At 48.1% G+C, this 16,231-nt stretch overlaps 2 protein-coding genes across 2 annotated transcripts; both read right to left on the reverse strand.

Moving 5' to 3' along the window:
- Window positions 1-419: 419 nt before the first annotated feature.
- BMI1 (BMI1 proto-oncogene, polycomb ring finger) lies at window positions 420-11,556 on the reverse strand. The gene is made up of 10 exons (XM_027658760.1): window positions 10,861-11,556; window positions 5,768-5,901; window positions 5,267-5,363; window positions 4,499-4,554; window positions 4,327-4,377; window positions 3,959-4,067; window positions 3,823-3,868; window positions 3,200-3,298; window positions 2,683-2,763; window positions 420-2,582 (listed from the first exon to the last, which is right to left on the reverse strand). The coding sequence occupies exons 2-10, from the start codon at window positions 5,877-5,879 to the stop codon at window positions 2,253-2,255; spliced, it is 981 nt and encodes a 326-aa protein (XP_027514561.1). The 5' UTR covers window positions 5,880-5,901; window positions 10,861-11,556; the 3' UTR covers window positions 420-2,252.
- A 1,346-nt stretch (window positions 11,557-12,902) lies between these two features.
- COMMD3 (COMM domain containing 3) lies at window positions 12,903-16,169 on the reverse strand. Its single transcript, XM_027658669.1, has 8 exons — window positions 15,905-16,169; window positions 15,295-15,415; window positions 15,126-15,189; window positions 14,997-15,031; window positions 14,626-14,686; window positions 14,484-14,540; window positions 14,329-14,388; window positions 12,903-13,285 (listed from the first exon to the last, which is right to left on the reverse strand). The coding sequence occupies exons 1-8, from the start codon at window positions 16,167-16,169 to the stop codon at window positions 13,226-13,228; spliced, it is 723 nt and encodes a 240-aa protein (XP_027514470.1). The 3' UTR covers window positions 12,903-13,225.
- Window positions 16,170-16,231: the final 62 nt, after the last annotated feature.

The following is a 16,231-nucleotide window of genomic DNA, read 5'->3' on the forward strand; positions in this document are numbered from 1 at the left end:
GAGAGATATCTTTATATTAAAACGTTTTTAGTTCCACTGAGGCTTTAAAAAGTAATCCAGGACAGCACAGGCAGAACATGCCACTCACCATCACAAAAATCAAGTTCTTCCCTTCCCAGGCAATGCAGTTTAACAGGGGCTAAGTTTGTACAGATAGGAGGTAAAACCTGTGGCTGAGTAGGATGTGAGAATGCACCATTTGCTTATATCCAAGAATTAATCGGGGTCAAATAAAGAACAGCAAATGTTTTCGAGGCAGGCAAGCAAAACAAATCACTGCAATTTCTAGGCTTTTTTTTTTTCTTTGTTATTTTAGTACACCATACTGTTCTGTTCACTAAAATCTTTGGTACACCCAGAAACACATCCCATGAGAAAAAGATGTTTTTCCCTTAACACCACATTATCAACAGAGGTCATTTGCTACTTTTCAATGAATTATCCCTTTTATTTGTTTATTTCTTTGATCAGCTATAAATGAAAGTTATTCGTGTATATAAAACTGAAGTTTTTACTGTTGAAATTGAGCTGTACATGTTTACTACAGAAAAAAATATCAACTCTTGTTTAACAAGACATATACATCAATAAGCGATAACCTTGTGGAGGATTTGCAATCACCTGGTCTAAAAAACAAGCAGGACAAATAACAGCAATTTATATGCAAAAGTAATGATTTAATGACTATAAGCAAGACAAAGCAATTAAGAATTGTGCTTCTTTTGCAGACTGGAGACAATGAAATGTTTAACTACAATTTTTCCGTACAAACATGAAACAATATCCATATAGAATAAACACCCTCACAAATGTATAACTGATGGGTGATGAACACACACAAAGTTCGACCAAAGCAAAGCACAAACTGAAAAGTATCTGGGCTGTTCATATTTTATGGTGGAAAAGTTCCTTCTACTGAAAAAAACCCACTCTTAGAAGCCTGTAATAAAATGCACCTACTTGCAGGCCATTAAAGAGAAGGCATTCTCCACAATTTATTGAAAAGTACCTGTTAAATTTTAATGAAGTTAGTACTGTACCATATACATATATATTAAAACAAATTTAGATAAAATGCCTTCATCCAGCCACTTGCTGGTTCCTTAAACTTTATACCAAATAGTTTATGGCTTCTATAATGATTCCATGTGCTTTTAAAAACACAGTCCCACCACACCAAATAATAAAAAGGTTATCAAACAGGTCAAAGACTTCCATGTCCCTTGATTTTTTTTTTTCTTCACTGTATCACTTCAACATTTGGTAAAGTAAAAATATTTCACTTGAAAAAAACCAGACAAAGCCAGTAAAATCCTTTTAAGATTGCCAATTGCCTCCGGGTTATCAGAGGCTTGAATGTGCTTTCCCAATACTGTAGCTCTCACACACAAAGTGTTTCTTGCAGTACAAGCAAAGCTCAAACAGGCGGCATCTGCAAGGGTCGAACCAGTTTAGAAAGTTAACAACCATATCATGAGTGCATGAAACACAATATTTTCTTTATAGTATTTATAAATATATCATACAATACTGTTTCCTGTTATGTCATATACCAATATGGCATTGTACAATAAGCATAATGCCATCTGATTCTTACAAAAGCGAATCATTTAAACAAGTCAGTAAATAAAACGGTAATACCCGCTTTTAGGCATACAGATTGTAAAACTGAAGTTTACTTTTCTTTTGATCGGTTCTGCGCAGCAACAGAGAAGTAAAAGATGCAACATAAGAATCAAAATGGCTAATACGCAAAAATTGTTATTCACAGTGACATGGCTACATATATGCATTTCTCTATGCATATTCTTTCAATTTTGTTGGATTTCAAGATGAAAAAGCACTTGCTTTCTACAGGTTCACAAAACAGCATAAGAACAATAACAATCGAAGAGAACGCAATGGAGGAGTTAGTCTGGATTAACAAACTACTTCCCGGGATTTGTACTGACTTCTGGAGACTCCTGACTCCAGATGATGGGGACAGAAACAACTCCACATCACTCAGAACAGGTGAAGATGTAACTTTTGTTTGCTTCTCAGTCCTCTGAAAACAATTTACATTTCAATCTTGCGTTTCCACTAACGTCCATCCTGAATGTCACCTAGTCTGGCCTTTTATAGCCAAGTTCAGTGTTACTACAAAAGAAAGCAATTTGGATGATAGTCACATGGATTAGCATCTATAAAGCTGTAATGGCATGGAGAGATCTATATAAAGGAAGGACGAGGGTGGCAGCCTGGTTGGCCCATCAACCAGATGAAGTGGCTGAGGAGCCATTTATTGATGTTTTCCGAGCTCTGTTGGTAAAGGAGGACTGGTGGTTACTGCTGGGGCTGCTGCTGGTGCCATTCATGGTGCTGGAGATGTGAGGGAACTGGGGGTGAGGAGACTGGACCGGGGTGCTGGGGCTGGGCAAACAGGAGGAGGTGGAGGGGATGCCTCCTGCTGGGCTGCTCGCCTTGTCGCTCCCAGAGTCACTTTCCAGCTCCCCACTGTTATTCAAGCCTTCTCTCTGGTGACTGATCTTCATCCTCTTGCAAGTAGGTCGGACCCGGTATTTCAGGGGCAGAGGCCCATTCTGTAAAGCAAAAGGGAGACCCTGATAAGCGCCCTCCCCAGGCCATGACCTGCACCCCCTCCTGGAGGAGACATACTGGAGTCCTCCTGCAGATACTCACCCGCCTCCAGGTATAGATGTAGGCAATATCCATTAGGGTGTAGTAGTCCTTCAGAGGCTCCTCTTCATACATCACATCGATCTGTTCAAGATATGAATCCTTGCATTAAGGAGCATCCAGGCATTCAGCCCTAGCACATGACTGATCTGAGGTGAAAGTAGCCCTGTTGTTACATATCTCACAAAATTGGAAAAAAAACAAACAAAAAAAGCTATACCAAACCCAGCAAGAAGTAGGGAATTTGCATATCTATTGGACATGTTTAAAACACATCAAGGAGCAATTTCTTTATACTTTGATATTTACAGCATTAAAAAAAATTACAGTGTCACCATACTCTACAGATAGATATTTTAAAAATAAGCCCAGCAACGTATTGCACACACCGTAAATACTTGGCAGTTAGCACTTGCTGGAACAGGCTGTAATGAGGAAACAGAGTCCTAAATAAACAAACAAACAAACAAACAAACAAACAAAACTTAAAAAAAAAAAGTCACTCCTTCCCCATAGGTACCTGGAAAGTGTTAGGTATATCCATTTTACTCCGCAGGAACTTTCTTAGATGCATCACTGTCATTGCTGCTGGGCAGCGCAAGTATCTTTTGTCATTCACCTGAGAGCATAGTAAAGAAAATCAGTCTACTGAGAACAAGCAATTACTCCCACTAATGTTGTATTCGAACGTTTCATGTTAAAAAAAATGTATCTCATTAAATTATGAACTATAACATAACAATGTCCGCTGCCTTAGAAGGCATGTCACAAATAAGTGGTAAATTACAGTTCTAAAGTAATTAAAATAAGTAACTGAATTTATACATAAATATTTGTATTGTATGAAATCTGGTTTTAGTTTATAATAAAGTAATAAATAAATTATTAAATATTTATTTAATTTTACAAAATATCAGATTCTGCTTTAAAATTAACACTGCACGCATTTTTAATTTTAAAAAGTTGCTTACATATACAGCTGTATAAAAATATTTTACCTTTTCTGTACCTCATGCCATAATAGGAGGTGCACCTCCTTTGTTCTAGATACACATACCTAGGTATTTTTCTCAGCTACAGACCTGTCCCAAAGTTGTGTGTGTGTGTGATATGCTTCCTCTGGAGTAAAGGAAAGTTATTTACCTCTTCCTTTGATTTTTCTTTCTCCTTATTTCCTTTTCGTTCCAGTCTGTGAGAAGAAATGACACATTTACAACAAATAATAAATACAGCTGCTATCAATCAGGTAAACATAAAATATTGCAATTCTGGAACTTGCCTATTCTGGTCAAAGAATTCAATGGATAAGCTTATTATCTCGTCGTCTGTTATAATTCTTTTGTCTTCGTCAGCCACTTCTCCCCTGTCTTCATTAGAGCCATTGGCAGCTGCGCAGAAATTTCCACAATAATTTACATTTTGAAATTCAAATCAGGAAGAATGGCAATTCTCAGTAAGAAGAAAAAAAAAATCTTCACAGTAAGATAATGAATGAAAGCTACCTGACAAAACAATAAACTTTTATTATGCTGACTTTACTTCTTAAAATTCTGTGACGGTAATACATCACTTGTAAGTTAAAAAGGAAACAGTAAAACATCTAGGTCAATGCTATATTTATTAAAGTTGCAAAGGAGAAGCTTTTACCATCAGCCGACGGATGAGCAGCATAAAAATCCCTTCTTCTTTTCATTTCATCTAGATGGAAAAGCATATAATTTTCTTTTAGCATTTACTTTGTAACTCCTGGTATTGATATAGGATAGCAGCTCTGGTTTTGTTTTCTGCTCTTAACAAAATGCCTGATTTAACTACTTACTTTTGAAAAGGCCTGGTACTAGCTTGTATACAATATCTTGGAGAGTTTTATCTGACCTGAAAAAAAGAACAACCCCAAAACATGAAAATAAGCAGGTGAAGTAATATTTTAATCCTTACTTATAATCTTTCACAACAAGGCATCTTCTACAAAGCGGGAGGCCAGTCATTAAAGGGTAACTTGCAGGACCTTGTAATCAAACTAGCCCTGCTCTAAATACCACTCTGAACCAAAACTCATCTGTGCTACCTCAACTGAAGGTTCTCAGACTGAAGGAAGGCCTTAAAAACTAAACGTCCTCCCTAGAAAGGAGAGAGAGCAAAATGCAGTGCTGACAAGGAAAATGTTTCTGAAAGGCAAATGATGCTTTAAAGGTTTTTGCCTCTTAGCTTGGAAAGTTGCTGCTAGAGTTTTCATGATTAGGAATTATCCTGGAGTGATGCATGTCTGGGAGATACAGAAAGCAGAGGCAAGAACTGTCCGGTGGTACACGGGAGAGCTGGGGAGAGGGAAAAGGCATTACATCAATGACTGGCTTATGCTAAAAAGACAAACAAAAACTTTCTGTCTCCCATGCAGAGAAATCTTCAGTTTCAATCAGTGATGAAACTCCAAAGAGAGTGCATACACACCAGTTAGCTTGTAAATTGACAAGCCCTTTCAGATTTAAATCGCAGACGAAGAGATAACATTGACACCGACTACTGCTGGTCTCCCCACATAAAGCAAAATAAGAGATGCAGGATGCACTTCGAAACTTTCTCCTACCTTATATTCAAAAGCGGTCGAGTTTTGTGAACTTGGACATCACAGATAGGACAATACTTGCTGGTCTCCAAGTAACGCACGATACAGGTCTTACAGACTGTAAGTGAAACACGACAGGCTTTCAGTGATGTTCGAAGGTGCCACTCAGATATGCATAGATAAAGGTGCGATTTTCTAAACTATGCAAGCTAGAGCAAATCGTCCATTGTCAGCAGCGAGCTGCTTAAGCTAAACAAATACCCAAATAAGCCGCAATTACCATGAAAAGGAGACGCTTATAGTACATATATTATTACTTTAACAAAGACCGTAGGGCTGTCCTCAGAAAATCTGCACCGCGGCCGGAACACCTACTTCCCCACCCGTCGGGGAGGTAGAGGGCAGCGGTCCCGAGCCCCTCGGGGGGTTTGGGCTCGGGAGGATTTTTTGTTTCTGTTCCCGGGATGCCGGGAAAGGAGGGAAGCGGCGAGGGAACAACGCGGAGCGCCCGGTCGTACTTACAGGAGTGGAGGCACTCTATGATGGTTGTTGCATCAATGAAGTACCCGCCGCAGAGCACGCACATGAGATGGGGGTTTAGCTCGGTTATTTTGATTCTGGTTGTTCGGTGCATTTTGGCGTGGCGAGCAGCGGCTCTGAAAGACACACACACACAGAGGACCGGTCAGCGGGGACGAGCGCGGCTGCGTCCCAGGTGCCGCGGTCCGGCGCGTCCCCTTCCCCCCGTGCATCGCATCGCATCCCCCGGCGCAGGGGCAGCTCAGGCGCGGAAGGCGAAGGCGGCGGCGCGGGGGCGGGCGGCGGGCGAGGGCCGGTCCCGAGGCCGGCGGGGAGTCCCCGCACCGCACCGCCCCGGGCCGGCCTGGGCGCAGCCCCGCGGTCGCTCCGCGGCACCCACCGCGCCGTCCCCCGGCGGGCACGGGCCGTTCCCGCGGCGCGGCGGCACCGGCCGGCTCGGCGGCGATGCGGCGGGAGCTCCGGGGGCGACACGGCGGGCACCGGGCTGCCGGCGAGCAGCACAAAGGGGAACCAGCGCCTCCCGGTGCGGCTGCCCTGGCATTTCCGGAGCGCGGGGAGGGGCGGCGGGGGGAGGGACGGGGGGGGACACACGCACCTCGGAGCGGGGCCGGGCACCGGGGCGGCGGGGCCGGCCCGCCGGGGGGGTCCGGGCGGCTGCCGCTGCGGCTCGGTGCCGATCCGGATCTGCTCCGCTCTCCGAGGGGGTTGCTATAGCAACTTACACTTACACTTGGCATCCTGCCACCGCTGGGAACACACGAGAGCCGGGCGGGGGGCGGCCGGGGGGGCGGGCCGGGCCGGGCCGGGCCGGGCCAGGGGGTGGGACGCGGGGCCCGGGGGCTGGCGGAGGGGGTGGAGGAGCCAAGGAGCCCGCGGGGGTCTGGGAGCCCGGCTGCGAAGGGAGGGCAGAGGGAGGGCGGGAGCGGCCCGGGCGGGGTCGGGTGGCACAGCCCGGAGGGTGCCCGGGCGCGGTGCGGGGCAGTCCGGGCGGCGGGGGCGGCCCCGGGCTGCGGGGTCTCAGCCTGGCGGAGGCGAGTGCCAGAGGCTCCTCCCGAGCCTCGGCCATTTCGGATCCTCTCAGGGGCCTCTCTCCACGTCGACTCGGTGCGAGAAGCTGGTCTGAGATCGCTCCTCTCCCCCTCCGCTCCCTCCCTCCCTCCGAACCACGCCGCGCTCCCGGGGACCGAGCCCCCCGCACCGCCGGCGAGGTGCCGAGCCCCAGCTCCCGCTCCACCGCGCCGGAATCCCCGATCCCTCCATCTCCTTTTTCTTCATTTCTCTCCTTCCTCCCTTTCTCTTCCCCCTGACTCTTTTTCTCTCTCTTTCTTTCCTTCCCCCCGTTTTGACTCTCGTTTGAAAATCCTCCCGCGGACGAAGCGAGCGCGGTGCAAAGTTTTGCAAAAGGTGTAAAGAGATTTGCAGCACCAGGGTAAGATGCTTGGATGGGAAAATACAAGTCTCCGAATCCTTAAGCAAGCCTCCTTTTCATCAATAAAGCACACTGAGAGGGGGGAAAAGCCCAAACCGACTTTAAACGGTACATTAGTGACAATATGCGAAGGACCATGTGACCAGATCATTCCTAAAGCTAAATCAACACCTTGTCAACACAATGCAGCGACAAGAGTGAAAAACAAATGTCATTTTCACAGTCTGAAACCCATAAACCCCCATCGGATGCACTGGCAACAACGCTAGATGCACACATACTGTTTAAAATGAGAGGGAATAAGAGATAAAGGGGAAAGTACACATGAGGAAAAAACCTGTCAGCCATGTCAATTGCAGAGTAAATTATTTTCTGTCAACCAGATCCTGAAAAATGTAATACAACAACGTGGCTCCAATGCAAGCCATTAATTTCCCCAGGTCAGTGCTCCCAGCACACCAGCTCCTGTCCTTGGTCTCTGCTCCTCCCGAGGGCAGAGCTTGCGAGCCACCACCTCTCACCGCAGCACCGTATGCTCAAGATGCAAGGTTCCCCCCAGCCACTGGCAAACTTCGATGTTAGGGAGGGAAAAAAAAAAAAAAAAAGGGCAACACACCAAGCTTTCTAAAAGCTTTGAACGTCGGCCAAACTGCCCAGGACAGGGGTACAATATTCTTCAGAAGTGTGCACAGCGCCAACGAGCGACCCCGGCCAGAAAACTTCTCTGGCTGCTGCAGGAGAACCCTCGAGTGAGCAGCAGATAAAACTCCCCAGCATCAAACCAATGCCGGCCAGCACACAGAAAACCAAAATGCCAGAAGCCCCAAACCAGACCAGGTCCCCAAAGCTGTTCCCAGCTCCGTGAGGGAAAGCAAGACCGCCGCTGCATTGTACTGCGGTTTAAATGTCGCTTCCAGGGTCCCTGACCCTCTGCTTCTTACTTTTAAACTGATACCGAGGTTTTGCTTTTCCCAGAAAAGGCGGAGACGGGGCTTCTGCACTCTCCTCTGAAGAGCCCTGAAGCCGGCGGCTCTGAGGTCCCTTTAGGTACTTACACATGGACAGGCTGCTTTCACGGTTCTGTGTTTTATTTGTTCAAGTCACTACCTTATAATTCATAAATATCTGAACCAAAAAAACCAGCAGTGACCGAGGTCATGCAAGTCGGCTGACCAAGAATTCCTTCCCAGCCCTGACAGACTGGGACAAACCTTTCAAGACATTAACGCGTTTATTTCACGCAGGCATAGCCCCTTCCTAAATGGAAGGGGATTAAATTCAACCGTGAAACCTGTTTTGTCGAAGCAACCCCTAAACGCGGATTATTTATTGCCCAAAGTTAGCACATTTTCAACATGCTATAAGCTATCTTGAAAATCAGTGATTTTCTCCAGCGAATTGAACAAGGCGCCTAATTTCTCCTCAAAAGCCACCCGCACAGGCACAGGCACACGCGTGTCTGTGCCTGCGGGGTTGTAACATGAACACAGCACATTTTACTACAGCAGTCTGAGCTTAATATTTTGGTACGATGGAAATCCTTTCAGATTTTTTTTCTGCTCCTGCTGATCACACGGCGAATGCCACTACTTCACACAAATACAATCAGCCTTTTACCCAGGACAATATATATTTACACACTGACACACGGAACAACTAAACGTAAAATATACCTAGATAATACTCGCTAGAAGTAAACACTGCCAGCCAACCGATTATTTAGAGGCCTTAAACATGTTATGTCAAAATGAAGAAAAACAGAAGTGCATTCTCCTGCTAAGAATCAGCTACATTATTAAAAATCTATAAAGGCAATAAGCTATCAAACCTTGCTCGACAGGTCTCTAACAGAAAATACATACATAAAAAATAGAAGCATGGCTCGCATAGGTTTGTGTACTTTGCACCCATCTCCTCTCGGAAAACTCTCTCATCAGGAATAAAGCAGCCGTCATTCTAGATCTTCACTCATTATCAGCCAGAGCCACTTGTACTATCGAGCCTGTTATTACTCTTTCACTTAAGAATGGACGCAAACGTTTTAAAGGAGAGGACAGTGCTCCTTTCAGAGAAGGCACATGAAGCTCAAATATCTCTGCCCAACTTGCTGCACCGAGGAAAGACCTGAATATTGGCAACAGAGTGCAAAAGGACCCCAGCCTTCAAAATCAGCTCCCTGTGACTAGGCGTAAGACATAATAGGTCTACTTAAAAAAATACATTAAAATGCTAATTTTGTACTATCTAAGAGACCAGGTAGGTCAAGACTTCGTGTCTCTGGCAAACTGCAACACAAGTCTGTCTCAGTTTCCAGGACGGGCTGCTCAGAGTCACTCAAAGTAGTTTTACTGGACTGTATTTCCAGAATGTCCCTGGTGTTAGGGACAGTCCCATAAAAGAAGCTACTCCGACCACTACAGACTACGCAAAAAAAATCCTTCTAGCGCCAAGCTTCCAAACGGGCACACACGCCCAGGTTTTCTTCGACTTCTCTGGAGAATGGAGGAGTGAATCAAACTTTCTAGAGGCTGAAAAGTTACTATCTCACTTGTATAGAAATGCGATTTTTTTTCTGCTTATTTTTACCTCATTATTTGCAAATGTTTACAGCAAACACAGAGAAACATCCCGCGTTATATATTGCCAAGGCCATTCAATTATAAAAACAGAACACTAGCAACTTTCAGGGGCTGCCCATAAGCAGTACGAGGAGCCCACTCGCGACACCTCTAAGATCTGACAAAGGATTTCATGTAAATTTACCCTTCCCGGGCTCAGGAGAAAAAAAATACCAACCAGAGAAAAGAAATTCACACACACCACCCCCCCCTCCGCGTCCCGCAGACACATCACCTTTGCTCCAAAGGCTCCAGCAAACCGCACGCCCCAGCTCCCCAAGATCGCAGCCAAACTGCTATCCTCACCCCCCAAAAAAGTTATTTCTCGGCGTTGGCCATCCCTTGCCTCTCCCAGTAGGCACAAACCCCTAAAGTTTAGCATTTAGAGCAGAAATGTAAGAGGAGACATTGGAAACAACTGGGAACCGCCATCTTACAACCCATCCAATTTCACACAAGTACTTGTCCAACTTAAGTTAATAACATTTTCTGCTGGGTGTCCCGGCTCCTAACAACCCCCCCAGGAGGATCGCTACCCCCCGCTGGCTCCGTCTCTATAAAATGGGTGCGTTATCTGACATTTTAACCTCCCCCAGACACATTTCTTTCGGGGAGGACTGAAATCACTTGACCCAGGCAGCTCCAGATTTCACGAACGTCCCTGTTTAATCAAAATCTGCCTTTAAACAAAGGGCGCTCGGGCCGGGCTGGCAGCAGGGTCGGAAAATATAAATATTCTCCTCGGGGGCCATGTGCACAGAAAGGTTTTAGGGGGCGTCTGGAGAAAGAAAGGAACTAAAATTTGCAAATGTGGGTGCGTAACGCGAGCGAGTGCACAGGCTGCTGCTGCTGCTGCTGCGTGTCTGTATGTGTGTGTGTGGCTGGAGCAGCCTGTCAGCGCTTTTCCCATACGGAGAGCTCGGGGGACACCTAGGCGCCCCTTTGCAGCCCCCAAACCGGCCGAAAACCGCCGCCGAGCCCCCTTCGCCCCCCGCCCTTGCTAAGGCGACACCTCGCTTCATACGTACCCGGAAAACGGAGCCGGTGGGTGATGATCGGAGCGGCCAAAAAAGACAATGAAAGTTAAAAGTCGTTCAGCAGAAAATGAATGTGAGCCAAGCGGCCATCTTGAAATGAACTGCAGACGCTGTCAATTGCAATAAGCTTATTGCCGCCGCCGCCGCTGCGCTCCGCTCATTTTAGTTACAGAACGCCCGGGTCTCCGCCGCTCCTCGCGGGCCCTTCTCGCTCGCTCCCTCGCTCTCTCGCTCCCTCCGAGTTGGCCGCCCGGGCGGCTCAGGCGCTGGGAGCGCACAGTCTCCCCGGTCCGGATGGGTCCTCTCTCCACCAGCCCATTGTCTCTCCCTCTGCCCCCCGCTCCGCCTCGCGGCCTCGCTCGCGTTCCTTCTTTTATTATTATTGTTATTATTACGAGTATTATTGTTGTTGTTATTTCATAGTTGGTGGCGGGGACCCGGGGAGGGAAGGAGGGCGGGCGGGCGGGCGGGCGGGAGGAGGGCGGAGGAGGGAAGAATGCAACGCTGAAGGCACACAGTGGAAACTGACACCGTCCCCAAAATGGCTCGGAGTTCGCCCGCCCCGCCAGCGTCACGTGGGGCGCCTCATTCCTTAAGGGCGGCCTGGGAATTAGCGGCGCTGCCGCCGGGGCCCGGCAGCCTCCCCGTGACCCAATCCCGCAACCCGGCCGCCTCCTCCCCCTCCGCCTCCCCCCTCCCTCGCTCCCTCCCTCCCCTCCCCCGCCCGCCACCCCCTCCCCTCCCTCTCTCCCTCCTCCCTTTCTCCTTCCCTCCCTCCCTCCCCTCCCCCCGGCCCTGCACGCGCTCGCCCGCGCGCCGCCGATGCCTCCTTTTCCTCCTTTTCCTCCTTTTCCTCACCGCCCGCCCCGACCCCCGGCCCCGCTCCGCGGCTCTCGCCCGCCTCCCCCCGCCCGCCGCAGCCCCGATGCCTCCCGCCCTCCTTCCCCGCGCTCCCTCCGCCCGCGCCGCGGCTCCCCTTCACCCCCTCCGCCCCCCACTCCCTCCCCGCGCCCTCGTCGCCCCCGCGCCCCCTGATCCGATCCCCGCCCGTCCCCCAGGACCCCGCCCGGCGTTGCCCTCTCCATCCTGCCCGCGCCGCTGCCCCCCTCCCCGCACACCCACCGGCCCCATACGCCTCCCGTCGGCTGCCCCCGCAGCCCCCGCCTCCCTCCGCGCACTTGTTGCGCGCTCCCACCCGCGGCCGCCCCGCACGCCCCGTCCCGCCGCGGAGCGACCCCCGGGGGGACCCGCACGGCGGCCTCGCGCCCCCGCCACCGCGTGGGCGCTGCCGAGCGCCCCTCGGCCGCTCTCGGCCGCACGGAGCCGCCGCCGTCGAGGAGGCGCGTCCCCTCGGGGGCCGCGCGGCCGCTTTTCCGCCCCGAGCGGCGGCGGGAGCGGGTGTCGCGGGGACCCGCGGTGTCCCCGCACCCCGCGGGGGGGAAGACGGGCCAACTGGGAGGGAGGGAAGCGGGGAAACCCTCGCGGTCGCTCGCCGCCGGCGACGACAAGACGCCTCCCGCAGCTCGGGCGCGGAGGAACGGAGAGGAAAAATCGTGGCTCCGCAGTAAAGGACCGGCGGCCGCCTCGCATCCTCTGCGGGGCCGCTCTTCCTCGCCGGCAGGTGCGGACGGGCCGCGCTGGGGAGCCCGACCGCACCTGCCGGCGAGAGCGAGTGGCCCCGCGGAGACCACCGGTGCCGGGAGCGGCCCAAGGCGGCCGGGAGAGCCGCGGAGCAGCCCTGCCGTCGAGCCGGAGCCGCCACCCGGCTCCGCTCCATCCCGCGGACCCTCGGCTTTCCTCGAGGCACCCTGAGCCCATAGGATTAAACTGAATCCTTTCTTGCCACCCGCGCCGGGGTCCAACCTTTACTCGTAGGGGAGATGTAAGATCGGCTGGAGTGAAATGACAAAGCGCGGCGGGCAATTTAGCAAACGCGCCGCAGCCGCGGCACTGGAGGAAGGGACTTTCGCCTCACTGAGCTGATCTAACGTTTAGCATCTTACTTTTAGGTACAGCTAATTCACCCATAGAAGTTGCAGAACAGGCGCGAATAAACTTTTATTAGATAACAGAGAAAAATAAGCAGCGACAAATGTAAAAATATACAAAATAAGACAGAAGGAATGCTTTGATGACGTGACAGTTAAGCAAATACTTAACAAGAATTAATAAAAAAAAAATTACATGAGCAAGGAATACCAAATGCGGACGTAAAAAAGTTGTTTCATTTAATTCACATCCAAGGACTTAAAAAAAAAAGGACAGTTTGCATCAAGAGATGAAAGACATTTGTCATTTAGGAGACACTCTTAGGAATGAGAGTACTTCAGCTCAGCAGGCTGACACCTTCCTTCAATCACATCTGAGTCGCTCTTTCTAGACTTTTTGCAGCATCTTTTAGTTTTCCAACTAAATCCTAAGAGATGAAATATTGTCTTAGAATAAACATATTTTTTAGAAGGTCAGCTAGAAGAACAGAGTATCTTTTTTATACAGAGAGGCAAGGGAAACCAGCACCTTGTAGCACAAAGAAATGTTACAACTGACGAACAATGCCAGCAAGTAATTAAACAGCTCCACATTTTACAGTGTAGTCAGAAAAGTGGAAACTGAAGGAAAACACTTTTAAAAATGTATTTGCTCCTAAACCAGATCGCTACTATTAACACGTAGATTTTATCAGTATTGCCACAATGGCTAACACTAACATCCGCTCCAGGCTTTGAAGTACTACATGCATTTCTAAAACACTGAAAATATTTTGAGTGCAATTTTGTACCAGGATCATTCTCTAGCCAAAGTATGTCAGATTTTGCTATGTCAGCAAACTGACTAGAAACACTCATTAGTGAGAAAAGGACAACTTTTAAGACAAACATTTAAAACCTAAAGTTTTAATATCTTGCTTTTCCTCTCTCCACAACCCCTCTTCCCGATCCTCCAGAGTTTGGCCACTTCCAAGCATTACAATACCTCTATTGTTCAGTTACACATTTAAATCGCTAAACAAAGATCAACGTTTGTTTCAGTACATTTCTTACATGTCATTAACACCACTGAAGAGCCTTCAGTTTGCTCTCTATTTTTAATCATGACACATTCAAATCATTGAACCAGCTTCTTTAATCATTTCTCTAAAGCACGGGAAATCAGAGTTTCAGAAAACGACGAATTTTCTCCCAAATACACATATAGATTACAGTTATGAAAACAGACAAAATATTTATGCAGTATGTAAAACACTCTTCACACAACTAAAATCAGTTACTTTGCAACTTTATTTGAAAAGACAGTAAAATATACTCAGATAATTTTTATGGAAGATTCTCTAGTATCCTCCCAGTAGAGATTTTTATTTTCAAATAATAGTACATATGATTGAATTTTGATTGGCAAGTTGCTAAAACCACCTACATCCACAACTGGAGCTAAGCACAGAATGATGAAGGAAACAAGTACCTGTAATTGCTCCATCGTACAACTAAAACTAACATCTGGGTGTGATCCTGAATCACTGTTCTGAAGGAAAAATCAAACAAACAACAACATCTATTTTATTTAAAAGAATCATGAAATTGCATTTTTTTCCTTTCAGGGGACTGGGAGTACAGTACCTCTACATTTAAGGTCACCAAGTAGGAAGGCTGATAAGTTTTATGAAGTTGATTGTTCTAAATTAAAAACAAAGAACACATAAAATGGTCATTTTTTAGCACTAAGACAGACTAAAGAAACACCTTAGTGTATTAAAATTACCTTGATCTGATATTCCAAGCGCCAAGACACATCAGTTATATGGAGAGGAGATCTGCCTATGCTGAAAGACAAAACAGTTACAAGTTTCCTACACTAAAAGAAAAGGTCATTTTCTAAAGCCGTCCATCAATAAAGAACTTTTTCATGATCCTTGTAATGCTTCTTGAAAAGCTCAAAAAGATTTTTTTATAGTAGAATTCCAAATGAAGAAAAGTTTCAACAGCTGTTTTCTAGAGTTTGTTAAAAATGTACTTTTTAAATGGAACAATATTTCTTACTTAAATTACCTAAACTATGCAAAAGTGTTTTCCAGAACAATTTCAAACTAACTGTAATTGAAACTATGCCTCTGTGCTGACTGATTGACCTACCTTCCCAACAGGATTTCCAATGCATCCTTGTTTTTCTGGAGGGGGGGGAGAAGAAAAAAAATATTTACTAGGTTCAATAAATTACTATGAGAGGAAAAAAAATTAATATGTTAAAGTTGTTTTTAAAACCTGATATTCGGTGCAAAATTGTTCTATTCTCTCTTTATCCAGTTTACAGTCTTCTAGACATGTGCTACAGGGAAAAAAGAATTTATTAGTTTTCTGTTACCATTAACTCAGCAGTACACTTTTAAGTAACAACCGCTAGAAAACTGGTGAAGCTTCCAACTATGAGTACCTTATAGCAGATATGTCAGCTTTCTGCTTCCCTGCCTCCAGAATACATGTTGCAGCCGCAGCATGGCAATGTTTTAATACTGTAGGGTCAATATCTTTCAGGTCTGGATCGTCTAAAATAAATTAATTACTGATGACACATTTACTTGCCAAACCCGAGCACACGGTACCGAGGGCTGCTGCTCGCCCTTTGAACGCTATCTTTCCCACAAAAACTTCAAAATGAAACACATTTAGTGTTTCAGAGCGAAAGGACGGAGCAAGTAGGCAAGGTGTGAGGAGGTGGAGGAGGAGGTGAGGGGCTGAAGCATTGGCTGGGGCGAGCCGTACCAGGCGGGGCTGTGCGGCGCTGCGCGCCCCGCCGCCTCTGCATCTCCTTCCCAATAAAAAAAAAAAAAAAAAAGGGGGGGAAAAAAAAAAAAAAAAAAAAGAAGGAAAACCTCAATTTCCTCTCCAAGCCCCGTCCCAGCAGCCTGTTAAAGGCGAGGAGCGGAGCTGGAGCCCCCGGCCGGGCCGGACACCGGGGCCGCCTGCCGCCCAGCCCAGCACCGGCGGCTCCCTCCGTCCGTCATTAACACTGCAAAATTAATTGTACGGCCGTGCACCCTCACGACAGGGTTGCCGTAGGACGTGTCCACACGCGAAAAAACCCCCACACGGTGGCAGCGGGGGAACACCGCCGCTCTGCCCCACTCCCGCGGACACGAACGCGAGGGGCGGCCCGGCCCGGCCCCCCCTCTGCTTTTGACGGGTCGGAGCTTTGATGAAGCAGTCGCGCGTTAGCGGTGACACCCCGCGCAGCGGCACCCTGGAGCCGTCCGCGGGCGGGGACACGCGGGGACAGCCGCCCGGCCCCGCGGGGACACGCGCGTCCATCCGCGGGGGCGGGCGGGGCGCGGCGCCCCCTCTGCGCGCCCCGCGGAGCGGCGCGGCCCGCG

Source organism: Corapipo altera, unplaced genomic scaffold (genome assembly GCF_003945725.1).
Source record: "Corapipo altera isolate COAL_440 unplaced genomic scaffold, ASM394572v1 63, whole genome shotgun sequence".
Classification (NCBI taxonomy): domain Eukaryota; kingdom Metazoa; phylum Chordata; class Aves; order Passeriformes; family Pipridae; genus Corapipo; species Corapipo altera.

Bases quoted from the DNA above. Each gene is read 5' to 3' on its own strand.
- COMMD3 (XM_027658669.1), bottom strand. From the start codon at position 16,169: ATGGACGCGCGTGTCCCCGCGGGGCCGGGCGGCTGTCCCCGCGTGTCC. The intron at 15,190-15,294 runs GTACTCATAGTT...TTTTCCCTGTAG, and splicing joins GCTGACATATCTGCTATAAG to CACATGTCTAGAAGACTGTA. The intron at 15,032-15,125 runs GTTTTAAAAACA...CCCCCCCTCCAG, and splicing joins AATTTTGCACCGAATATCAG to AAAAACAAGGATGCATTGGA.
- BMI1 (XM_027658760.1), bottom strand. From the start codon at position 5,879: ATGCACCGAACAACCAGAATCAAAATAACCGAGCTAAACCCCCATCTC. The intron at 4,555-5,266 runs GTAGGAGAAAGT...TCTTTTTTTCAG, and splicing joins CGACCGCTTTTGAATATAAG to GTCAGATAAAACTCTCCAAG. The intron at 2,583-2,682 runs GTGAGTATCTGC...TTTGCTTTACAG, and splicing joins ACATCTATACCTGGAGGCGG to AATGGGCCTCTGCCCCTGAA.